At 38.7% G+C, this 27,861-nt stretch overlaps 1 protein-coding gene across 5 annotated transcripts in view; it reads right to left on the reverse strand.

Annotated features, from left to right (window-relative positions):
- Positions 1–27,861, reverse strand: part of adat1 (adenosine deaminase tRNA specific 1) — a 58,728-nt gene that overhangs the window by 13,442 nt on the left and 17,425 nt on the right. For 4 of the 5 annotated variants that reach the window (XM_063067090.1, XM_063067091.1, XM_063067089.1 and 1 more), the window contains 7 exons: positions 25,023–25,091; positions 18,705–18,759; positions 17,190–17,317; positions 12,933–13,641; positions 8,286–8,431; positions 4,050–4,149; positions 1,621–1,707 (listed from right to left, as the gene is read on the reverse strand). In XM_063067090.1, coding sequence (XP_062923160.1) covers positions 1,621–1,707; positions 4,050–4,149; positions 8,286–8,431; positions 12,933–13,641; positions 17,190–17,317; positions 18,705–18,759; positions 25,023–25,091 — 1,294 coding nt within the window. The remainder of the gene's footprint in view (positions 1–1,620; positions 1,708–4,049; positions 4,150–8,285; positions 8,432–12,932; positions 13,642–17,189; positions 17,318–18,704; positions 18,760–25,022; positions 25,092–27,861) is intronic. The other variant, XM_063067092.1, reaches the window with a different exon arrangement.

Genomic DNA, 27,861 nt, shown 5'->3' on the forward strand with positions numbered 1-27,861 from the left:
GTTTGCCATCAAAACACCAGTTATAATTGATGCCCAAGAAGAGCTTATTTATGATTTGGCATAATTTATGTTTGGGTTTGGAAAAATAGGGGATTATGTTTTGTTCCATTGTTCCACAGGCAAAACTAGATGAACAATTGTGTGTTAACTAGTGAGGTATGGTGGCAAATGCAAACATGGTCAAATTATTCCCTGTGGCTAAAACTAACTGTATGAAGCATTCTGCCTAACTGAACAAACATCAAAATCATGAACACTGATTTCTCTAACTTCCGTTAATGCCTCTCCTCCCCTTCTTACCCAATCCCTTATTTATTTATTATTCCCCCTCCCCTCTCTTTTTTCTCTCTGTACCTCTCATAATCACTCCTTGCCTACTCTCCATCTTCCTCTGGGCTCCCTTCCCCCTTTCTTTCTCCCTAGGCCTCTCATCCCATGATCCTCCCCCTTCGCCAGCTCTATATCCCTTTTGCCAATCAACTTCCCAGCTCCTGGCTTCATTCCTCCCCCTCCTGTCTTCTCCTATCATTTCAGATCTCCCCCTCCCACTTTCAAATCCCTATCTCTTCTTTCAGTTAGTCCTGACGAAGGGTCTCGGCCCGAAACATCTACTGTACTTCTTCCTATAGATGCTGCCTGGCCTGCTGCGTTCCACCAGCATGTTGTGTGTGTTGCTTTAATCAACAAAAAAGGCATCTCTCACCCTGAAGTCTAACAATTAGGAACTAAAGCAGTTCATTCATCTAATTTTTGTTCACCATGCCAGCTCTGATTAATTTAATCATTCACCTTTTCCTCCATATTCTTCAATACTCTTGTTTTCCAAGTATCTATCCTATTTCAAGATGTATTCTAGATGTTCATTCTGTGCAATGTTTTCCCTGAGATTACTTTTAACCCCAGATTCAGAACAAATTCCAAGACCATCTTTATTTGTTTTTATATTCCCCAGAGATAAAAATAATTTTCCCATTACTAATTCATTATTTTCAACACCTCAATCACATTATCTCACCTCAGAGGACTATATCAAAACATTTGTTATGGTGGTTTAATTCCTATTTTTATTAAATTATATTAATTTTAGTGACTTGTGTAAATAACCCCAAATCTTCACTCTTGGGACCTAGTAGTGTGATCTTCTGCAATACAGAAAAGTAAACATGTGCCCATTTGTACACACATTTGTAATGAACTGTACTTGCCAAGGCAAAGACAAATTACCCATGCACTGACATTTAAACTATTACTTTCAGAAAGAAATTGAGAAGTGTTAATTATGTATTTCATTCTTAATAATACGCTAATAAACATCTACATCACGCTACATTTATATACTATTAGTTAACACTTAAGAAGTAAGATCACTAGGAAGCACTCTACTTTTTAAAAAAAAAGTAACTCATTGCAATACTATAACTGACGTGATATTCTCGTATAGTAATCTTCAATGTATTCAAGCCGTCGTTCTGTAATCTATACTTGAATAAAAGTAATGGCTTTCATTGTTAAACAGTCCTCTAATAAATGCACTCAAATTATAACTACCTTGTAAACCAACAATATTTGATTAGATTTTTATAAATATTTCTGTATTTTGCTAAATATACTGTGACCTACCGAAGGGATTCTGGATAGTTCTGTTCAGAAAGAAAAGAGAGGAGCTCTTGGAATAACACAAAAAGCTCAGCCTTGCAAATTCTACACCTATAAATAAAAAAAACCGCTTTAGCACATTGTAACACCAAATTTATTTGTATTAATGATGCCACTTCATCTGCAAACATTGCTATTCAGTTTCTTAATGGATTCACACACCACATCTTACATTAATTGGGAGGATTGCATTTCTACTGGTATTTTAAAGGAATGCTGCACTTGTATGTTACTGTGAGTGTTTGATGTACAAAGATCCCAAATTCCTCTGTACACTTAGCTATCACTATTTAAATAATCATCTGACTCCTGTAGTGGATAATTTCACATTTATTTATATTATCCTGTCTTTGCCCTGTATGTGTTTCACTCAATGACATTCCTTAAATGACCTTGAAATTTCTTGCATCTTCTTCACATTCGCCATTCCCATCCTGTTTCACATCATCAGCAAACTTATATAGAATTTTGATCCCTTATCCAAATCATCGAGAGACATGTATAGCCCAAACAATGATCTCTGTGGTGCCTCAGTAGTCACCATCTGCTTCTGAAAGGGGGTATCCTGAGAGGATGAGGAACACAAGCAAGGTTGCACAGTGAAATGAACCACCTGCTGCACGTCATCCGTTCTCTCAGAGCCTCCTTTAAGTACGGGAGTGAAAACAGCAGGAATAGAAGAGAGAAAATTGAGAACAAATTGAAATGTGGCGCTTCTATCAATTCTTTCCATTCTGTAATTGACGTAGCCTGACCATATATTGATTTACAATGAACCTCAACTGTTTCAGGTGGCATTTCCCAGTGATGAATGTGGGTTCACCTCTTATTACACCACAGTGCGACCAACCACTTATCTACTCTATGCTTGGTCAAACCAGTGTAGAGGAGACCACATAACGAGCACTAAATGCAATACAAAGCAGTGACTAGGTAACACACTAAAATGCTGGATGAACTCAGCAGACTAAGCAACAGAGTAAAGAGTAAACAGTCAATGTTTTGGGCCGAGACCCTTCATCAGGATTGTTGCTTAGGATTTCCAGCATCTGCAGTTTCTCATGTTAGTGCTCCCCCTTTACCCCCCCCCAAACTCTTCCCCTGCTCTGACCCATTGGTTTCAATCTGCCCATCATCCCTTCCACATCACCTCCTCCTAGCCTCCATCTTCTATACCCCAGCTCCATCCGCCCATCATGCTTCTCCACACCAGGTTTCACCCATCGCCGCCAGCTGCTGCTACACCCCTCCAGCTCATCTCATCTCCCTTCTACTCCAGTCCCAATGCAGGGACACCAAGTATCCCCATCTATACAAATGTTGTTTGACCTGCAGTGTTCCAACAGCAATTTTAGTTCAGTTCCAACATCTGCTGTATCTTATGCCTCTCCCAAAAAAAGTCTTCTTAAAAACCTCTTTCTGTTCAAGCTCTCAGTTTACCTCACTGTCTTTGTCCTTCGCTTGCCATGTAAATCTATCCAAATTCCTTATCAAAACGTTTCTTGGGATGTTTTCAATCAGCTACAAGCAATATTTTGTTATCCTTCTCAAAATTCAGCATCTCACATATTTCTATATCAAATTTCAACTGACATCTGCTCTATTAACCAACTCCTCTTATTGACTGCTGTGTATAGAAAGGAATCAAGAATACCCTGACTAATGTTAGACCATAAGATATAGGAGCAGAAGTAGGCCATTTGGCCCATCGAGTCTGCTCCACCATTCAGTCAGGGGCTCATCCAATTCTTCCAGTCATCCCCACTCCCTTGCCTTCTCCTCAAACCCTTTGATGTCCTGGCTAATCAAGAACCTATCTATCTCTGCCTTAAATGTACCCAATGACTTGGCCTCCATAGTCGCTCGTGGCAACGAATTCCACAGATTTACCATCCTCTGAATAAAGTAATTTCTCCGCATCTCTGTTCTAAATGGACGTCCTTCAATCCTGAAGTCATGCCCTCTTGTCCTACACTCCCCTACCATGGGAAATAACTTTGCCATATCTAATCTGTTCAGGCCTTTTAACATTTGGAATGTTTCTATGAGGTCCCCCCTCCCCACCTCCATTCTCCTGAACTCCAAGGAATACAGCCCAAGAGCTTCCAGACGTTCCTCATAAAGTAACCCTTTCATTCCTGGAATCATTCTTGTGAATCTTCTCTGACCCCTCTCCAACGTCAGTATATCCCTTCTAAAATAAGGAGCCCAAAACTGCACGCAATACTCCAAATATGGTCTCACAAGTTTATAGAGCCTCAATATCACATCTCTGCTCTTATATTCTAAATATTAAATTAATGTTAAATTAATTTTAAATGTTTTATGGTGAATGTACAAAACTTATTTATAAATCAACAATATCTTAACTAATTAAAATGAATAATCTTTACCTCGCTTGTGGGGTTCCAAGTATCTTTTTTGTGGCTCCTTGTTTATAGCCATTTACAGAGACATCTAGTGGCTGGTCTGGTATAGCACTCCAACTTATTGCTGCAAGGGATTTTTAAAAAGGAATTTATAAGGTAATGACTGTCATAGAATGATTTTTGAAATTTTTTTTTAGAGACACAGCAAGATAAATCAAGCAATTAGTACATACAAAAATAGTATTACATCAGAATAGTGAACCCTAAGTTGGCTTGATTTTAAAAAAAGCTGCATTTGGAAAAGGAAATATGGTAATTTGTGATCAAAGTTGATTAAGGGCAATTAAGATGAGAAACGTGTTCCCTGTCTGCTCAGAGTTAAATGACTGTGGCTCCTGTACAAAAGTCCAGCTCTGAAGCAGTGAATGACATCTCTCTGTCCTGTGAATTTCCATTCGGAGCTGGGAGCTGTACATGTGGCTGGTTTTGGAAGCTGTACAATGGAGGGTGGGAGGAAGAAAAAGCAGAAATGTTTCGGGTGGCAGCCGCGTATGCCCACCAATATATGAGCATAATACCCGTTCAATGGAGTCTATTCTCTCATGATCTTTATCCCATTATCAATAGGTTTAAGAGTAGCTACTCTTGTTGAATAATATACATACTGTACAAAGTTTATTCAATTACTACAGTATCACAACAAAAACCTACACACAATATTCAGACTACATAAAACACACTATTCATGGTTTCAAATTAGAATATCATTATCACTCTTAACAACACACTTATTCCCAGAAATCCCCCCACTGTACTCATGGATACCACCAGCTTCTTCTCCAGGGTCACCTGGGCACGAACATAACCCCAAGAGGAGTAGGCAATCGGCTTGGACAGAACCTTCAATTGTGCACTACAGATAGCCACTTCCCTTCAACTATCTGGTCTTTAACCAACCTACACAACCTAAATGACCTACCTTGCTATGACCGCTTTGCACTGCAATGGACTTTGTTTTATTGTTCTAATTGTGTACTTGCAAAATCTGCATATAGTTTGTTTTATTTATATTGTTCATGTAAATGCTGCTTATCTTATGCAAAGTGTCTGTGATGGTGTACATGATAATAAACTCAACTTTGCCTTTGACTAGATCAAGATATTGCTCATGAAGTCCACATGGCAGACAACAAGTGAACCATTGTAAAAGGAACCATGCACAGGCAACTTCCACTAAACAACATAAATTTTTAATTCCTTCTGCAACTCTTCATAAAATTAAGTTGTCCTTGCCTGGATGAATCAAGACTTAACATTCTAGACATGGCTGATGAGTGGTAAATAGAAGTTTCAGCATGTGAGTTCCAAGTAACAGCCAGCTCTAATACGAGAATATCTAACCACCTACCCTTGATATTCAGGTGCACTACAGTGGCTAGTTTTCCAACATCAACATCATAGGGGTCACTATTGACCAGAAACACAACTGGATCAACTACTTAAATACCGTGCCTTCAAGAGCAGATCAGAGGCAGGGTATACTGCAGATAGTGCCTCACCTCCTCAGATTCTGAAATCTCCACTATTTACAAGATACAAATCAGCAGTGGTCTTGCCTCAATAAATACAACTCCAACAACTCTCAGGAAGTTCAACACCATTGAGGACCAAAGCAGCCTGGTTGATGGCACCACATCTCTGCCACAGGTACACAGCTGACATAATGCACTGCAGTTACTTGCCTAGGCTACTCCAACAGTGTCCCCCACCATCACGACCAAAACAAGGGCAGTAGGTGGAGAGTAACAGAACCCACTTGCAGTTCCTCTCCCAGTGCAATCTGACTTAGAAATATATTGCTGGTCCTTTAACCCTTGAACTTCATAACCAGTATCACTGTGGGAATTTCTTCAGGGGATGACAACTGCTCATTGCTTTCTTCTCAAGAGCAATTAGACAGACAACAAATGTTGATTTTAATAGCAACCCTCAGATCATGAAAAATGAATAATAAAAAAATAATGTTCATACTTTAAATAGACTACACACTATGGAACAGAAGCATTCCATTTATATATACAGTTCATTTATAATAATCAAATATTCTGCATAAAACACTTTTATTCATCTAATGAAAGTTATACAAAATATACAACCCAGAAACAGGAACATCCCAACACACCACTGTTTACCCTCCACAAGCCTTCTTCCATTTTTCCTAATCAACAGTGTAATCCTACATTTCTTTCTCCTTTACACACTATCTTAAATACTCTTAAACACATCTATACTATTTACCTCAAGTTTTTCCTCTGGTACCATATTTCATATTCTCACTGCTCTCTGGGCTAAGCTTTCTTCTCAATGACCTATATTGCTGTTTTATGACCATCTTATAATAATGACCTCAAAAATTCAAAACTCAATCTGCTCAATACGTTTTCAGAAAAGCACTTTAAGTTGGCCAGAGTTTTCAAAATTTGGCACAAGATCATAAAAGAGGGCACTACAGCAGATAACCTAAAGCTGTCATTGATCGATAACCTAAAGCTGTCATTGATCAAAGAATGTCCAAAAGGTGCATTTATCCCAAGCTAACATGTTCAGCAGTAGTGGGATATGCAATGGCATGTGCAAGTTTTCAACTATGAAAAGAATTACCAAAATTTATTTTAACTTTATTTCAGCAGTTACGTGAAATTGACAGCATGAGAATTGACTGCTGTCAGACAACTTAAGTGGTATTGAAAATTTAATATTACAACTCTGAAACTTCATTTCTTCAGAAGGTCATATACTTTTTTCACTTCCACTTTCACATCTCTTTTAATAACATCTCTCATTAGCAACCTGTACATGATTTAAACTTAATTTACGTATTCTGGCTAAAATGCAGGATCATAAATTGTTTCATACCATTTCTGGAAAGCATTAAAATAGCATTTTGGGTTACCCTAATGCTATTTGCAAAAGTTACATGAACATTGATTTCTTCAAATACAAGAGGCTCAGTTAAAACAATTTCAGTCATAATGGAGAAGGTGGATAAACAGACGAAGTAATTGACTTATGAAATAACAAAAACATCAAGAGTTAGACCTGTTCCACTAACAGCATTGTAGCAACAATACAGCTTTGTTTTAATGAGGTTAATGTGTTAAAGATTAACAATAAATTTTCAAGCAGCAAGTAGAGAAGGCTGAACACAGACTAAAAGACAAAGAGAGTAAGATGGTACTGCCTTGTGGTCAGCTAATTTTATACTTCATAGATAAGAAAAAATTCCATTCAATTCATAGGTAAGAGTCAACCAATGAGAAAGCTCTACTCAAATAATGCAGCACCAAGAAAAGCTTCTAGAACTTTCCAGAATTATACCAATGTAACCACTAGGGAATACGCTGAATAATTGCATATACATACTGTGGTCTATTGGAAACATACCAAACTGTTACATGGAAATAAGAACTAATTAAAATACAAGCAAATAATTAATCATTAATCCTCAAAGAAAACAACAATTTAATAGTCTAATCTAAGAACAGTCAGATCCAATAATGGGAAGAATTGGTTTTGTGCTGATGTTCAGTGATTTGGCTGTCAGAGTGATTTGTATACAACACAAGTTAGTGCAAGACAACATGCAGGTAAAGTACACAAAACAAGGTATGGTCTTTATTGCAAGAAAAGTTGAGAACAAGAGTAAAAGTGACTTGAAGATTAGCTCTCCCTAACAAGAAAAATATGGGGGAGTACAATGAAGATTAACTGGACTGATTCCTTTTACGGGAATTGTCTTATGAGGAAAGGTTAATCAGACAGGGTCTCTGCTCTCTCGAGATAGAATGAGAGTAACATTAAATGATACAAAATTCAGTGTTTTTATGGTAGTTGTAGTGATAATGTTTTTCTTGGCTGCTGTGTCTAGCACGAGGGGTCTATCTCAAAATAAGGGGGGAGTTGTTCAAGACTGAGATAAGAAGAAATTTCTTCATCAACAACATGGAGAATCCTTGCAAGCCTTTACACAAGAATGCTGTGAAGATTTAATATATTCAAGGACAGGGATCAGTAGAGTATAGGATATTATGGAAACCAAAGGTTGTATACATAGGGAATTGGCATTGAGATAAAAGATCAGCCACAACAACACTGAATGGCTGAACAGGCATAAGGAGCTAAGTGACTAAGTTTCTTGTCTGTTCTCCTGAAATTCTGAAAAGAATTTGTAAAAGTAATTGTTAAAATCAAATTCAATACCTGCTGCACAAGGTACAAGCCTCCCTTTGCTGGAATCATAGTTACTTTGCGCTGAATGGCGACTGTGTGCAAACTCCAGCTGTGACTGCTGCATCTTCACATCTTGAACTCTGAATTCCTTTGGCAGTGAAGTTATGTTACGGCACCTTTGGAAGGCAAAAGCAAATAAACAGTTAAGAAACATTCTCTCCAGATATAGATGAAATCTTTTCTGTATTACTCAGTTGAGATAATTACATCTTTAAAACAGTTTTTACTTAAGTATCTAAGCAACTGGGTAGACACATGCTTTCACACTTAAGGTTAAAGTGTTTTAAACCAAAACATTTCTAGAATATATCAAAGTACGTAGTGTTATCTCTGCAAAAGCATGAGTTCTATAATACAGGGCCTTGTAAAAGTATTTAGCCCTAACAACTAGCTTCACATTTTACTGTCTCATTTTCTAAATTTGTAGTAGGATTTTTGAGCTAATCTACAAAACATTGTGCATCATGTCAAATCAAAAGAAAAAATTCCAAAACCTGTCAACAATTTACTAAGAATTAAAAACCAAAATTGTGAGGCTGAAAAAAACATTCATCCCCTTTGTAATTACTACACTAGCTTTCCTCAGGTACAGTACTCTACATTACTTTACCAACTCACCTCATCCAATTTGTTGATGTAGAAAATTGGACGATCAGCTGCTTTCAATAAATTCTTAAAAATAAATACCCCTTTTCTCTGTAAGGTCCAACAGTATGGTAGATTTTCAACAGACCAAACCAAAAAGATGACAAAAGAACTTTCAAGACAAGTCAGAGAAATTATAATAGAGAAGTACAAGACTACGAGACTATCATAAAGACACTGAACATACCTTTTGAGTTCAGTGCAGTCCATCGTGAAAAAGTGGGAAAAATATTAAACGGCAGCCATTCTACCTAGGTCAGGCTGCTACTCGAAACTTAGTTGCCAGAGAAGATTAGTACTTATAAGAGAGGCTACTGTGACACCAACAGTCACTCTGAGTGAGCTGTAGAGGTCAGTAGCTGCATCTGGAAATGGAGTTCATGACTCCACAATCTCCAAGGCCTTGTACAAAAAGGGTATTTATGGAAGAGTGGCAAAGGGAACACCATCCTTACTGTAAAGTACGGTGGATGTAACAGCATGTTTCAGCAGCTGGTCCTGGAAATCAGGTCAGGATTGATGGGAAGATGAATGCTGCGAAATACAAACAGATCCTGGATAAAAATCTACTAGCCTCTGCCAGAAAGCTTAAACTGGGGAGGAAGTTCATCTTTCAGAATAACAATGGCCCAAAACACACTGCCAGATCAACCACTGAGTGGCTTTAAATGAAGAAAACTAATGCCCTTGAGTTACCCTGTCAGAGTCCCCACCTTAACCCAATCGAACATCTCTGGCAAGACCTCAAGATTGCTATCCACCACCACTCCCCAACTAACCTGGCACAACTTCAGCAATTTTGCAAAGCGGAATGGGCAAATCTTGCTCCATCACACTGTGCAAAGCTAACAGTTTCAGCCAAAAAGATGACTGGCTGTAATAGTTGCAAGGGCTTGTTCAACTAAGCACTGAAAGGGGGATGAATACTTTTGAACTACTGACATTTCAGATTCTGAATTTTTAATTTTTCATGCTTTACAATTTTCACTGTTTTTGGGGCTCCACTTGGGTGGGGGGGGGGAGGAGCATGTGATACACAAATAAAAATTCTCAGTTAAATTTATCAAAACCCCTGGCTATAATCCTCATTTATGTGAACAAAGAGTTGGGGCTGAATAATTTTCCAAGGCACTGTATAAAAGAAGCAGTTTACAGGGCAGTGCTAATTTTGCAGATTTAAAGGCAACCAGAGCTCAAAAACATTACAATGCAAGTTCAATGAGCACACAAATTCCTAGTTTTCATCTAGGATTAAAAAACATAAGCACCAATTATACCATTTAATGGTGGTTTGTTGAAATGTAAGCAGCCATGTCGCATCTTTCAAATTAAAAGATTTGGATATGTTCAGGTTTAAAGTTGCTGTTGACCAGGAGAACATTCAATGATACCAAGAACACAATAGCAAAATGTCATTCACACAGACTATGAACATGTAAGGATATGAAAAAGGACATCCATTATTGTTTCCAATGATTAGGGAAATGTTTATGAAGTATTGTGAAGACTTGACAAAGATCTCTGCCTCTTTTAACATGACAAATTCCTTTGCTGTACTGTGTAATTTTGGATCTCATAAATGTTACATAATTCACAAAGATCAAAAAAGCATGTTGGAAAATTAATTTCAGCTAACTTGAATGATATTAACTTACAGTGAAGGCGAGGAGGCTGTGCTCCTCCTCCTAAACACTGCTTCCTAATAAGGCAGTCCCAGCTTGCCCCCAGTCTCTTGCTATTTTATGTACAGTATGCATACTGCCCACTTTACCCAATTAGAGAAAGATTTCCATCAAATATTTTGATGCAAAGTTAATCAATATCTTCTGCAATATGAGGGCTATAAATGGGTGCTCTATGAAGAGGTAGCCATTTTAATATCAAAGACATGAATCAATCTTTTAAAAAAAAGGCAGAGTATGACCATAAAAATTTGCTAATTTCTCATTGCTGCTAATCAATTTCAGGCTGCCAAATTAAACTTAAATGCACCAAAACAAGGGAGTCAGGTGACATTTGAGTACTGGTTGGTTCTTATCCACTGGGATAGAATTGAGAGGGCTAATCCAATTCAGTTCTGGATCTTTATCAAATTTAGAGAAAGGAGACATTCATTACATCTATTTGGCTGATTTGAAATAAGATGTCTTCCAGACCTATAATTTATTCAGCCTCAACAGTAACCTTTATTCTCTAGTTTTATTGATTAATTGAGTTTCCTGTTTCAGCAATGATGCAATTATACTTGACTAGGAGGACAGCTGAATTCAATCTGTCATCGGGCTTCAATTATACCAGTGCCTAGGAAGAATGTGGAAACCTGCCTCGATGACTGTTGTACAGTGTGAGGAAGAACACCGAGGAGTTGAGAATAAAACATATCAACTCCTGCCTGAGAAGCGACTTGGACATATTCCAATTTGCCTATCAGTAAGGAAGGTCCATGGCAGATGCCATTTCCCTTGGCAGTCAATAACATCATCCCTCAAAATTAATCAATAAGCCCCAAGACCTTGGCCTCTATTCCTCCTTGTGTAATTGGATTCTCAATTTCCTTACTTGCAGAACCCAGTCAATTTGGATTGGTAACAATATCTTCTCCACAATCTCCATCAGCACAGGTGCACCACAAGGCTGTGTGCTTAGCCCCCTGCTCTACTCACTTTATACTTATGACTGTGTGGCTAAGCACAGCTCCATTGCCACCTTCAAGTTTGCTGGTGGCACCACCGTTGTGGGCCAAATCAAAGGTGGTGATGAATCACCACAGAGGAGGGAGATTGAAAATCTGCCTGAGTGTTGCCACAACAACGACTACTCACTCAATGTCAGCAAGACCAAGAGCTAATTATAGAATTCAGGAGGAGGAAACCATAGGTCCTCATCAGAGGATCAGAGTGGAAAGGTCAGCCACTTTCAATTCCTGTGTTATCATTTCAGAGGATCTGTCCAGTATCCAGCATGTAAGTGACATTATGAAGTAAGCAGGGCAGCACCTCTATTTCATTAGATGTTTGCAAAAATTCAGAACGACATCCAAAACTATTCTAGATGTGTGGTGGAGAGAATATTGACTGGTTGCATCACAGCCTGGTATGGAAACACCAATGCCCTTGAATGGAAAATCTTACAAAAACTAGGGGATCCAGCTCAGTCCGTCATGGGTCAAACCCTCTCCAACACTGAGCACATCTGCACTGAAGAAGGCAGCATCTACCATCAAGAACCCCTACCACTGAATCTATGATCTCTTCCCACTGCTGCCATCAGGAAAAGTGGTACGGAGCCTCAGGACCCACACCACGAGGTTCAGGAACAGTTATTACCCCTCAGCTATCAGGCTCTTAAATCAGAGGGGATAACTTCATTCAGCTTCACTTACCCCTTCACTGAACTGTTCCCACAACCAATGGACTAATTTTCAAGGATCCTTCATCTCATGTTCGCAATATCTATTGCTTGCTTGCTTATTTATTTATTTATTTATTACTAATTTCCTTTGTGTCCAGTTTGTTATCTTTTGAATATTGGTTATACTTGTCGGTCATGTTGGATGCAGTCCTTCATTGATTCTATTTTATTTCTTCGATTTACAGTGTATGCTCACAAAAAAATGAATCTCAGGGCTGTATACAGTGGCATATATGTACTTTGATAATAGATTTACTTTGAACTTTGATTTTATACGATGAGAAGTACACTGAAATTAGCAAACAGGACAGATGAAGGATCTTTCAACACTAACTCTGACAAATGTATCAAGTGAATACATCTAAAGTTGTAACTAACTGGTTTAATTGTTTAATTTTGTTTACTCAAGATAAATCAAGTTTAGTGTTTAAAATTTTTGAATGACTAATAAATGCTGCATATTGAACTATTAGATCTCTTTAAGCAAACAAATTCAAATTACTCAGAGTAGATTTCTTCCTGCATGGCCTGTGCATGTTCTTCAAAATAAATCATTATTACCTATCTATTATAGCTCTCTTCATGACATCATAGTTATACGGACAGTGTCCTACTACAATAGAAGAGAAATACACTGGCTCCTTGAGGAAGTGCATGAGAAGTGCTCCTTGACAACCAAGAATATTCCAACGTGCAAGTTTATCACTACACGACATTGATAATGTTCTGCTGCCTCTTCCTGGTTTCACTCTCAATGATTCCACACAGTGATAGTCAACTCCAGGCTTCAGAGAATCCTGAAGGCCACCTGGCACACATTTAGCGCCAGTTCGGTGTATATCCAAAACTTTATTTTGTATCTGTTTGGTTTTCTCCACAGCCAATGAAAACGTATTTTGAGATGGAGTGGTATAATGGTTGCTCTTGGACATTATTTCTGCTTCATAAAGTTGATTATTGTTGATCTGGATAGTATTACTTTCTTTCTCAGACAGATGACTGGGTTTGTTTTCACAAACACTGCTACTTTCAGGTAAATCTCCATTTTCATCAGCTCTTTTTATCCTTTTTTTAGGAACCACTGTAGAATTTGCATCGCCTTTTTGTCTTTTGCCCTGCAGGTGCTCTTCATAATGGAATAATTGTGCATCTTCAGTATTTTTATTAACTTGAACAGCAATAATATTTTGCTCTTCACTCCCCATGACTCTCATGTTCATAGAAGGTTCACTGTAATGTTCTACCTTTGGAATAATAGAAGCATCACCACCTACGAGGAACAGATAAGATTTCTATCAAATCACTCAAAAACTTCATCGTCGTTAGTCTTCATACTTCACTGGAAGAAATATACAGAACTGAGGCACCTCAGAACAAAATATGAATTATAACTATTTCTAAATTGCTAATTACAGATCATGCATTTGCTGTTGATATCCATTTTCCAACAGCTTCCCATTTTAAATTATGGTATTAAAAATGATGATTCTGAAGATAAATGTGATAGCAGCTTGGTAGTGTAGAGGTTAGCATAATGCTTTGCAGCAGCAGTGATCACAAGATTGTGGTTCAATTCCCACTGCTGTCAGTAAGGAGTTTGCACATTCGCCTTGTGCTGCGTTGGGTTTCCTCCCACATTCCCTTCCCAAAATCATACAAGTCAGGGCTTGTAAGTTGTGGGCATGCTATAGTGGAAGCATGGCGACACTTGTGGGCTACTCCCAACACATCCTTGGACATGTTTGTCGTTAATGCAAAACAACGTATTTCACTGTATGTTTTAATGTAGATGTGACAAATAAAGCTATCATCTTTACACTCTTTATTGTAGGGTGAAAATCTCAAATATCAGAGGGCATAAAGTAATGAAAGAAGGAACTAGGATCTTTGGCCAAACTGCTCTGTGCCAACCAACATGTTCATCAAAGCTTCTCCCATTTGACCCAAATCTCTTTTAAACTTTTCCCATCTGTGTACCTACACAAGTGCCTTTCAAACGTTGTTATTGTACCTGCCTAAACTATTTTGTCTGGTGGCTCACTCCATATACAAATTACTCTTTATTCACCCAATGATTTTATACCCCTCCATAAGGTTTCCCCCTCAGTCCTCTATGCTCCAAAGGATAAAGTCCTAGCTGCCCAGCCTTTCCCGCAGGCTCTTGAGAACAGGGAATGTTCTTGTAGGTTTCCTGTGCAAACTTTTCAGCTGTGAAGGTGAGCGGAGTAAAGCTTAAAGGATTTGTAACACAAGATCTGGTACTCAGTTCCCACTCTGCAAGCATGGACAGGTAGGTACATGGAATGTGCTGCCAAGTGGATACAATGGAAACAATTAACAATTTAGAGGGAATCACATGAGCAGGCAGATGGGATTAGATTAAATTGGCATCATAGTTAGCACAGACATTATGGATGAAAGGACCTGTTCCTGTGCTGAGGTGTTCTATGTAGGAGTAACCTGAAAGGCCACAGATTTGATGTTTGAAACAACAGTTGATCTATTAAAAAAAAACTGGTGCACACCAGGTGACCAGTCACAGCTGATTTACCCGATTATGAATCTGGAACAGCTTTTACATTCTCAGTTGATGAGATTACCAGTGACACTACCTTTTGATAACAGAATGGTGGTTCCAGGAAGATTTAATCAAGACATAGGATCAGAACTAGGCCATTCAGTCCATCAAGTCTGCTGAACCACTTGATCATGGCTGATTTATTGTCCCTCTCAAACACATTCTCCTGCCTTCTCCTCATACCCTTTGACTCCCTTACTAATTAAATACCTATTAACGTCCTCTTTAAATGTGCCCAATGATTGCTGTTTGTGATGATAAATTCCACAGAATCACCAAACTCTGGCTTAAGAAATTCACCCTCCTCTCTGTCCTACAGGGACACAATTCTATTCTGAGGCTGTGCTGTCTGGTCCTAGACTCCCCCACTTTAGGAAATATGCACTGCATGTCCACTCTTACTTTTTCTACCAAAAACCCTTCCTTCATTAATTTCCTCTTAAAAAAAAATTTCGTTCCTGGGATCATTCTTGTAAACCTCCTCTGGATCCTCTCCAGCAATTAGCTGATAGATTGCAGAATAAAATGATTATCCACAGGTCTTAGACTCCCCCCTCTATTGGAAATATGCACCGGCACGCTGTATCTCGGCCTTTCAGTATTCGGTAGGTTTTAATGAGATCTCCTCATTCTTCTAAATTCCAATGAGTACAGTCTAGAATCAGCAAACGCTCTGCATTCGTTAACCTTTTCATTCCTGAAATCATTCTTGTAAACTTCCTCTGGATCCTCTCTAGTACAGCCTCTCCAGTAACTAGCTGATGGATTACAGAATAAAATGATTATCCATGGGCGAATACACTCTTCTTGGGCTTCTAGCTGGGTACAGGTATTGACTATAACCTACATTTCCATGACATTAGGGGTGAAGATGGTGGAGTTTGGCATTGAAACATCAGTTATAATCCATACCTGTACCCAGCTGGAAGCCCGAATATTCGTCATATACACCTGGAAAGCACTAGATCCTTTTTTTATATTCCACATATCTAACAGTAAATCGAATTTTCTACCAAAACAACAGGTGCACACTATAATATTATTACTCAAGTTCCTGAAACTTGATGACATCGCTTCTATGCTCCATGTTGCTACTTCAGGGCTTTGTCTGCAGTTTCCACTAGAACAATCCATAAAGAAGTTTTCTTCCATCTTTCAATTTCAAAACTTGAAAATAAACTCAATTTGACTTCAAGATGAAAAAGGAAATATTTCTGGAATTATTTAAGTAGTTGAATGCTGTGATAACAGAAAATGAAAAATATGTTTATTCTGGTTCACGGTATTTATAGGTTCTAAATCAATCTGCCTAATAAAAGCATTAAACAGTCTAGACACATTGAGAGAAAAGAGAAATGGAAGAAAAAGGAGCAATTTGGACATTAATAGTTCATTACCAATTTGATAGAGTAAGATTGTTTACCCTTGATTTAAACTAGGAGTTTTCCACTCTTCCTAAATTCTATATAATTTACACAGAAAGCTCAGGATTTATTTAATCTCAACAGCAATAAGTGACAATTGAATCATTAGTGGGACTCTAGTTCAGAGCAGTACTATTTGATGTTCTATTTTCTTAAATTATGAATAATGAGATAAACATTATCTTCAACAAACATGGATAGAATGCATTTATCACCCTGCATGCATCAGAAATGAAAACCATAGATGAAAAGCTGACCACGCAGAGGAAATATGGATATCATAAATGAGTTATTTTATAACCTTTGTGAATTATGTTTTGGAGCAATGCTAAAGTGGCTAAGAAATCATATTTCAGAAATCAATCTAAACTAATTACAAGAAAAAAAATGACTAACATAGTTCTTTCAGTGATACAACTTCTGCAATATGCTATGTTTTACCTGTCTCTGCTCCTGTTCGGAGTTACATAAAATCATTGAGATTATCAAAGTGGCCAACAGGAACACCATCACAAATGACACAGCTTGATTCACATCAATTAAGTATTCCAAAAAGTGTACAAACAAATAATAGATGAATATCTTCTTTTGTGGGACATGACATATACCCATTATAAGGAAAAAATACTTAAAAGTAGAACTCACTACTCAAACTATTCCATATCTTTCCCTCATTCTTTTACTGATGCCTGCATCTAGTCATTACATTTCCAACAAAATCTTCAAATTTCCATTTCTCTCCTTTCCTTGGACCGTTTAAAATATTTCACTGTTCGAAATTCAAACAATCAGAAGTTATTCTACTAGTTAACTTACATGGAGTGTGGCTAATAAAGAACACAAAGGTAATGCCTGGCTTCAGTTTCCATTTTCCCCTTTCGCTGCTTGTGATGAAGATGCTATTTTTATTTTTGAATGCCTCTTTAAGTTGATGATACAAGTACCTACAATACAGAGGTTGAAATAAATGAAAATTTATAATGGTAAATAAAAGCATCTTTGACATTTCCGTTTAGGATTATTAACATCTAGAATCAAGGTGTGATGAAAACTTAAGTTTTCGACTTAGATCAAAACCAGTACTCTTCGTAACTTTGAGTATATTTTTCATCTTCCCAATGGTTTAACTTTCAGTAAACATTGATTATATTATGGTCTAGAGGACTGAAGAGATGTAGGAATGGTTTTTTCCATGATATCAAAATTTAGATTTTGAAGTTAATGAAATAATTTATTTAGCCACACACTCAGACAGGCACAACAATGTTTCACATAGATGAATAAATCATTTACTATATTTAGAAGCAGTTCAAGAATCTCATCATGGAAATGTGCCCCTCTCTTTAAACAATAATAGGATAATTAGTGTGCATTTGATGCTGAACACATAGTATATAGTACATTGTTCTTTAGGCCCAAAACTAATCAATGCCTAATACATTCAATCAATTCATTCCCAATGAAGGGGCTCCACAGGTCATGGATGAACTGAATTACAAAAATCCAGCCATGCGTGTTCTGCCATATATTACAAAAGATGTTTCAAGCTAATAATATTTCCTGATATTCACTAATGTACTGTATATATTCTATTAGTTTAATTATAGGTTGCATTGGGATGATTATTAAATGACATGAAATTGCCGTAAAATTACATCAATATAGAAAATCAATCATTCTAACATACAGAGAAAATCTCTAATGGAGAATTCCAATGAACAGAATTGTTACATAAACTAGGAACCGCCTTTTTTTCCTGACAGAATGAATGAGCAGTATTAACGCCACATAATTTGGTCATTATTTACTCAGGTAAACACTTAGCATCTTTAAAAACAAGTTATGGAACAATGTACTTTAGTACAAGAGCAAAAAGAATTCCTTCAAGAGGACCACTACCTTGTTGTGATTTGGAGGTTTGCGTGCCTCAATGACGCAGAGAGCTATGCTGGCTGAAGTTGGGGCTTTAAGCTTTGGCTCTTGGTAGGGTCACCCATGCCAAATAGGTCAAGGGTAGAGGCTAGTCAAAGAGTGGTTCACTAGTCCTCCAGGTTCAGGGGTTCAGCTCAGGGCTAACAACCCTGACTGGTAAAACAAAACTGTTATGAAAACAGCAATGAAAAATCCTTCTACATCTGAGTAGTCAAGGACAGACAGAGATGGAGGACCTTCATTCCTAAATGCCAGCAGTGTAACAGGCAGTAAGTAAAGAAGAAAAAAGAATTCATCGAGTTTTTATCTTTGCAAGTCTAACAACAATTTAAATTTTGACTTTTTTAAATGATAATTTAGAAAAGAAAGGCTGTGTTTAATAAAGAATAAAGTGCTCACCTCAGGAACCCACGCCGTGCAGTCACCTCTGCATGGCTGTCATTAACAACATCACCTAGAAATATTGGATAAATATGAAACATGCAAACAGAACAAATCAAAATATCTTTATAATGAGAAATGTGAATCTGCTAACAGTCGCAAATGCTACAATAGTAGAGTTGGTGGTGAGGAAGGTAAAATCAATGCCAACATTCATTTCAAGAGGTTTAGAATACAAGAGCAAGAATATAATGCTGAGGTTTTATAAGGCACTGGCGAGGCCTCACCTTGAATATTGTGAACAGTTTTGGGCTCCTCGTGTGGGCACACGGCCAAGTGGTTAAGGCATCGGACTAGCGACCTGAAGGTCGTGAGTTCGAGCCCCAGCCGAGGGAACGTGTTGTGTCCTTGAGCAAGGCACTTAATCACACATTGCTCTGCAACAACACTGGTGCCAAGCTGTATGGGTCCTAATGTCCTTCCCTTGGACAACATTGGTGTCGTGGAGAGGGGAGACTTGCAGCTTGGCAGACTTTCCAGGCGCAGATCCACTGTCTCGCAAGACTAACGGATGCCTTAATTTGGGCTTCTCATCTAAGGAAAGGTGCTGGCATTGGAGAGGGTTCAGAGGAGGTTCACAACGATGATTCCGGGAATTAAAGGGTTATCATATGAGGAACGTTTGATAGCTCTGGGTCTGTACTTGCTGAAATTTAGGAAAATGAGGCGGGATCTCATTGAAATCTTTCGAATGTTGAAAGGCCTGGACAGAGTAGATGTAGAAAGGATGTTTCCCATGGTGGGGGAGTCGAGGACAAGAGGGCACAGCCTCAGTATAGAGAAGCATCCATTTAAAACAAAGTTGCAGAGAAACTTCTTTAGCCAGAGGGTGGTGAATTTATGGAATTTGTTACCACAGGCAGCTGTGGAGGCCAGGTCATTGGTTGTATTTAAGGCAGAGCTTGATAGGTTCTTGGTTGGACACAGCATCAAAGGTTACAGGGAGTAGGACTGAGGGTGGGGAAATCAGCCGTGATTGAATGGCAGAGTAGACTCAATGGGCCAAATGGCCTAATTCTGCCCCTGAAAATCTTATGGCCTTAATAAACTTTGCAGATTGCATTTTCACTACAGCTAAGTCAGCTCTGATTTGTTGGAAAAATTTATATGTTTGGCAGAGATAAAAAACATCAGATGTGTATGGCAGTCAAGACTGACAATTACATAGCTACTCCTCTTTTTGAAATAATTTCAGAGTACAAGCTGTTTCTGAACAACTCACGTAGAACATAGATGCAGAGGAGATATTGGGGTAAGTTGTTTTTTTTTATGCAGAGAGTGGTGAGTGCATGGAATGGGCTGCCGGCGGCGGAAATGGTAGGGTCTTTTAAGAGACTCCTGGACGGATACATGGAAATTAGAAAAAATACAGGGCTATGGGTAAGCCTAGGTAGTTCTAAGGAAAGGACATGTTTGGGCACAGCTTTGTGAGCCGAAGGGCCTGTATTGTGCTGAAGGGTTTCTATGTTTCTAGCTATAACATGTTTGAGAGATTAAGCTATTGATGTCAGTGGCGATACACAAACAGAATGTTCAGGTTTTGGGTGTGAATGCATACTCACCTTTAATGGCTAATGATTTATAATCAAATATACATTTTGCTTCTTGTAAATGAGGCAACATTTAAAATTATTACTTTATTTGGACATGAACTTTAAAATATTTCTTATTAGAAATTGATTTGTATTTTAACTGTAGAATATATCAATCTTAATTACAGCAGTACAAGGGAGCTTTGAATGCAACTCAAATATTTCTTTGGAAGTGTGATAAAATCTCTGAGGCAGTTTTTTTAAATCCAACTTCCTTTCTATTACAAAAGAGCACTATAACCAGAAGGGAAAATGACACTGTCTAATTATTTGGCTAATTAATACTGGGAAAATAGCAGACACCTCACAAAACAATTTTTAAGTAGAAAAAAGTAAAGACATGTTACAGTTGCACCTGTCAAACTTGCCATTTCTCTTCTGCTTTGTCATTCAAACAAAATGGAAACCACTGAAAGTTATTTGTGAGGTGTCAAGAAAAGGCAACTTTGTTTCATCAAGGGAGGAAGGGAAATAAAACAAAGACAAAGCTCAATTATTTTAGAACACTAATTTCTTTTCAAAGTAATTTTACATCGACAAATTAAATATAACACAAATTTGGTGACAGACCCATACGAAGAGTTCAATTATCTTGAAGTTAACGGAGAAAAAGGTTTTGAGCCAATACATTGGGGGAGAAGGCTGTTTCTGTTCTGTTCAATCAAAAGGAACTGATCCATCTTAATTGGTTTTCAATTTACGCATGGAATATGAACATTTCTGTCTATAATTGTTCTTAAAACAGTAATGATGACCCACATTGTTGTACTAAGGGAGGAGAGGGGTATTCCAACAGTGTGGTTAGGTAGGGAATTCCCATTTTTTGACAAAGTAATAGCTAAGGGGGATGATGGGAAGAGGACTCAGGTATAAATTGAGTTTACTGACCGTGAAGTTCTAAACAAAGATCTTAAGACCTTTAAAGGGATGATGATGGACTTTAGGTAGACTAAGCCTGCACTGCTCCCTGTTACTATTGATGGTGAGGACGCGGATGTGGTGAGGACCTACAGGTACCTGGGGGTGCACCTGGATGACAGACTTGAGTGGAGCACCAACACAGAGGGTGTATACAAAAGGAACCACAGTCGCCTTTGCTTCCTGAGGAAACTAAGGATCTTTGGAGTATGCAGGCCTCTCCTTCACATATTCTACCAGTCTGTTATCACCAGTACAATCTTCTATGCGGTGATGTGCTGGGGCAATGGCATCAACACGGGTGATGCCACAGGCTCAATAAGCTAATTAGAAAGGTTGGCTCTGTTATATGTGTCAAACTGAACAGACTGGAGGCTGTGGTAGAACAAAGGACCCTACAGAAAATCCTGGCAATTCTGGACAACGTTTCTCACCTGTGCATACCACCTTGGCTGATCAGAGGAGCACTTTTAGTAACAGACTAAGACAACTGCGCTGCTCCAAAGAGTGCCATACGGGGTCATTCTTACCCTCGGCCACTAGGCTCTATACTGAGTCAATTACAGCCGGGGAGTGATGTCGCCCTCCTGTTAGACTGTTTGATGTAATTTTGTTTTATTCTTTCTCACTTCTCTTCTAATATTTGTACATTTGTATATCTGTGCACTTGCAATGCTACTGTACACTGTAATTTCCTTTGGAATTAATGAAATATCTATCTATCATAAGACTATAAAACATAGGAGCAGAATTAGGCCATTTGATCCGTTGAGTCTGCTCTGCCATTACATCATGGTTGATATATTTTCCCTCTCAACCCCTATCTCCTGCCTTCTCCCCATATCCCTTCATGCCCTGACTAATCAAGAATCTACCAACCCCTGCCTTAAATATGCTCAATGACTTGCCCTCCACAGCTACCTTAAGCCCCATCTGATACAGTAACTACAGGTACCCTCACTAAATGATGTTATTCAAAAGCTAGTTCACTTCTCTGTCTATCCTCCACAGCAAGTTTAGCTACCAATACCCACTATTTCAGCAATGAGTCCTTCTTCCCCATCAAGAAGGAGATACTTCCAACTAACAAAGTAGTTAAACACAGTTCATTTGTTTTCAATGATACACATTTAAATTCAGATAACATTCTTAAAACATATTTAAAACTCAGAGGATTTCTAATTTATAAAATAATTTCAAATTTCAAACTACTTCTAAAGCACAAAGGATTTCCAAAACAGATACAATTCTTATAAGCTAAAAAGACATACCAACAAGTTGTAGATGATTAAATAATCCGTTGTAGAAATCGAAGTCAGGGGAAAGGACTCTAGTTCACCATATCTTCCTGTCATGCTTCTTGATGTTTCTTAACCATTCTTAACAAGCCTGGCTGCTCTCTTACATTCATACTGTTTTTCTGCCACTTGGGTGACCTCACACACTTGCTATTTTCTCAGTTACCTTTTTATACAAATAGTCTAAAAGTTCCTGGAGTCAGAGATCCCAGTACCCACAATTGATGCTATGAAGCTGACTCTGAGTACTCAAACCTTCCAACATTAATAGATCAGCTATTTGATGTGCTAAATGATAGTATCAATCTGGTCTGAAAGCTTCCTTAAATTGAATAACTTATCTAGCATTTCTGGTTTGATACAAGCCTAATTAATATCAGCTTATCATCTTACACTGCATGTCTTGAGCAGTTAGCTCCTTTCGGTGGGCGTGCATGTCTGTCTGCTACAGACAGTGCTGTTTGTTTGCATAGTTTTCAGTGGTTAGCACAACGCTTTACAGTACAGGTGACCTGGGTTCAATTCCTGCCACTGCCTATAAGGAGCTTGCACGTTCTCCCCATGACCGCGTGGGTTTCCAAAGACCTACCAATTGGTAGGTTAACTGATCACTGTAAATTGTCCCGTGATTACGATAGGGTTAAATCAGTAGGTTGCTGTGCAGCGTGGCTCGAAGGGCCTACTCCACACTGTATCTCTATAAAATAAAAAGATAAAATATTGGTTGAAAGCTTAACACAACTCTTTGATCTTTAGAAGTTCACAGCTACTGTTTTCAGAAAGCTGAGCATGCCAAAAGAGAAGGGCTCCCGGCCTGACACTGAATATCCATTGCAAGAGTCAATCATGATCAAGTGGCCAAAGGAGCAAGTCTGATTGGATATCACTTCAGACCATCTTTTATGTTCTTAATTACTTCAATGAAAATTGGACCGGGTAAATGAACCTAATTACTAAGCATATGTAGATTTAATTTCTGAAAGTTATCACTGACTTCACTTTAAAAGATCCTATTACATAAATAAAATAGCACTGATAAATATTATAAGAGAGTTTGACAAATGAATTATGCTATTTCTAATCTGACAAACAATCTAATACTAAAACTCTCATGCTCTGTCTGTCTGTTTGTCACCTCCAGTTAGTGCAAACAGCGGTACTTTTTTTTTGGCTAAATTGAATTAAAATGCGCTAATTTACAGAATGCAGGCAAAGTTCAGGGTTAAATATTCCTATAAAATTGCACATTCCCCAAAAATCAGCAGGCTGGCTTTCACCCAAGACCCAATCCACCATCATGGAAATCAAGACGCGACAGCCCAACGCATGCGCACGGCCAGCCTCAGCAGCGACACCTACTGGAGCAAAAGGGCAGGGCAGCTCTATTTCGAGGGGTCACATTCTGATAATCACCATTAGCACGTGCAGGATTGGGACAGATATACCTGCCACCCTTCAATAAGAGATAATTAAATATTGTAATGATGTACTTCGAGACACCCATATAAACCCTTTGCTGCAGTCAAAGGACAGCGGTGACTATATCATGCAACACACATCAAAGTTGCTGGTGAACGCAGCAGGCCAGGCAGCATCTCTAGGAAGAGGTACAGTCGACGTTTCAGGCCGAGACCCTTCGTCAGGACTAACCTTCGTTCGGCCTGAAACGTCGACTGTACCTCTTCCTAGAGATGCTGCCTGGCCTGCTGCGTTCACCAGCAACTTTGATGTGTGTTGCCTGAATTTCCAGCATCTGCAGTATTCCTGTTGTTTGCGTGACTATATCATGTCCATTTAGGAGACTGCCAACCACATCATCAAGAATAATCAGCATCCTTTGGTGTTAGTGCTTCATATCGTCTATCCAGCATTAAGGTAAAAAAAAATGGTCAGCCTAATTATGCCACATGGAAAGGGAAGGGGGACATTATGGTCAAGAGATGACGTCAAACGTCATCGGGAAGCGGCAATGAGAAGGAAAGAACAAGAATCAGATGAGGCCAGGGCCACAGGACTCCAGGACCAAAGAGTCAGGACAAAAAAAGATGAGAGAAGAAGAGACAGAGGAGGACAGGCATGCACGTGTCCAGGATCAGAGACAAACAACAAACAGCAGAAGAGCTGAAGAGACGGGAGATGCACGTCTTCAGAATGACAATGAGAGGCACAAGGGTGGCAGATAAACCAGAAATGATGCCATCAAAAGTGTCTTTCGTTAAATGAGAGCAGCTATATTTGCTTTGCTACACGTCGTTCTTCTTTAATAAACTGAGGTTTTCTACTTCAGTTTCCAAAGCAAAGCGATACGCCAATAGCATTCAGGAAAATGTTATGTTCATTCGGGTTACATCAGACTGCACTACCCTTCTCTCAAAGGGTGCCCTAACGGGTCACCCCGTTGTCTTGTAAAATACAAACATGACATTGAGGAAGTATCATTACCTAACTGATTTATCATAAATACATACCATTTTTACTCATTTTTGTCTGTCCAATGCATTTTGATCCAGTTCCCATGGCAACAACTTCCAGAAATTCTGCAAAAAATACAGAGTCTCCTTAGAAACTTCCAGATTCCTTTATTTCAAACATTACCATGTGAATGCCAGCAAGATTATTGGACCAGCAGTCAGACTTCAGTACCATGATCCATGGAAACAAGTTCAAAGCTTACCATGACAGCTGAAAGATCTACTGTGTATTCAGTAAAATAAATCTGGAGTTTATTTTTTATAGGAAGCTCATAACCACGATGAAGATATTATTAAAAACATTCGTCTCCCTCAAGGAAGGAAATCACTGTGCTTCTCTGGTCTGGAATACAGAGGACTTGAGCCCCACCAACGATTCTTAACTACTTCCTCACTTTGGGGAAAAAGTAGATTTTCCCAACAGTATTCATGACCTGTGAGTGAATAAAAAAAGTAATCCCAGTCCAATGTGATCTTCTGAGATGCTAACTTGGTGAAAGATGGAAAAATAAAATTCTGAAAGATAACTCTGCCTATTACATGCCCTCTTTCTTCAAACTCCCACAAATATTTTTCTTCATTCAAAATTCTTTCCCATGCACCACTCTAAGACAGCATGAATCATAATGCTTGGGGTCCTCAATGTCCTCACTTGATTTCAACATCTGTTCACTGTGGGCATCGTTTAATCAGATTCATTTACTTATCATGAGTACATCAAAACATGTATCACAAACAAGAGAAAATCTGCAGCTGCTGGAAATCAAAGTAATACACTCAAAATGCTGCAGGAACTCGGCAGGCCAGGCAGCGTCTATGGAAAAGAGTAAACAAGTCGACGTTTCCGGCCGAGACCATTCACCAAGACTGATGAAGTCCTAATGAAGCATCTCAGCCAGAAATGTCGACTGTTTACTCTTATCCAAAGATGCTGCCTTGCCTGCCGAGTTCCTCCAGCATTTTGAGTGAACTGTTTCATTTCTGATAACAACCAAAACCACCTAAGGATGTGCAGGGAGGTAGTACACAAGTGTCATCACATGTTCTGGTGCCAACATAGCACACAGAACAAGAGCAACAAAACAACAGCAAACCAAATCAACATAGCATCACATGTTCTGGTGCCAACATAGCACACAGAACAAGAGCAACAAAACAACAGCAAACCAAATCAACATACACAAAATATTGGAGCAGGTCAGGCAGCATCTGTGGAAACCAAGCCCCTTTCCTACACACACACACACACACACACACACACACACACACACAGTCCTCCAATCCCAGGCCAGGCCATCTGTGAGCCTCCAGCAGACTCTGAACTCCAGGTTTCAAACTCTGGACTTGCTGACGAGGGGACCCCAAACTCCAGGCCTCAAGTTCCACAGTTACCAACTCATGCACATAGTGGGGTCATCACCCCTCATTCCTCCAGTCAGCACAGACCTCCAATTCCACCGATCCCACTGGGGACTCACTAACCGGGGGAGGAGGGTTGGTGGTGGTACACCAACACTCGTTCTCACTGTTCTTCTTCCGCATTGCTTGCCGTCAACCTGCCATCCATCCACAGATGGCCTTCAAATGCAGAGCAGAGGCCTAGACTCCAGCCTGACCTCCAACTCCCCACATCCCTATCCCTAAACCCTAAGCTGACCCCGAGCACCCCTCTCTATCTCCAAAGCCATCCTTACAAACCTAAAAAAAAAAGCTGTCTGAGCCATGACCTCGATGGAGACCATAGCTTGGTGCCATCTTCACTGGAATCTTATTGCAGCAGCATGGGGCAAAATCTACAGATAATATTCCAAGCCAATAACATTGATTTAGATCATTTCAACTTAACTCCAATTCCAAGCAAAAAAGGTAATAAACTGACAGTGTCACTCATTGCACATGATGGTACACAAAACCAACTTCTGGAACATTATGTAGTCTCACGAAACATAGTTCAGCTGAACAGTTAAGGAATCTATTTCTGCCCAGAATCAACAAAGTATAATGTAAGCACTGAGCTGAAGTCCCTGCCATCATTAACTCCATCAAAGAAACATGTCCATTGGTAGGAAACTCCTTTTGCTCTCTCTAAGTATGTTCAGTTGTTCAACATGCAAATCACTCATATCCTCCTTGTTGTTCAGCATAAACATTTACTGATGGAAATTACAAAAACATATTACTTTCAATCTTCAGCCAAGCAGAATAGTTATGGAAACTGGATACATCATCAAGATTTCAAATAGAGAAATTTTATTCTAGTGCTGGAATTAAATGCATTGACTTTCTGTTGTAAACTCACCATCACCTCTGAGATATTCTAAGCCAAGCTATTGAAAAGTCTGAACCATCAGAATTTCTATTCATTATTTGTACTCCACATCAATGTAAGATTTGGTGTAGTCAAGTCAGAAAATAAAATACACAAAAAGCTGGAGGAACTCAGCAAGCTTCCAAATAATTTGATAGTTAAGCATGCCAAATATGCACAGTTCCACTGCTAGAATTTAATTAATTAAAATTAAGCTTTTTACCCCAGCACAGCACTTGTAAACTTGTAATTCTAAAGGCACAGTTGGATATCAACGTGAAAATTGTCAAAGTAACTTTTCAGAGAAATAATCCACATATCTCCCCAAGACTTTCTTTAATAAACCCAGTGAATACAATGTTTCTGTAGATACTCCAGGACTCAATGGGAGGACCCTTCCTGCCTATGATAACTTCCCATTGATACCCGATGGTAATTCTCAAAAATAGCATCAAGACCATACCAAAGAACAAAATCAGATAGGGCCACCTCAGGCAACTTGTGAATCCAAAATAATTACTAAATTTG

The sequence above is a fragment of the Mobula hypostoma genome, chromosome 14, assembly GCF_963921235.1.
Source record: "Mobula hypostoma chromosome 14, sMobHyp1.1, whole genome shotgun sequence".
NCBI classification, from domain to species: domain Eukaryota; kingdom Metazoa; phylum Chordata; class Chondrichthyes; order Myliobatiformes; family Myliobatidae; genus Mobula; species Mobula hypostoma.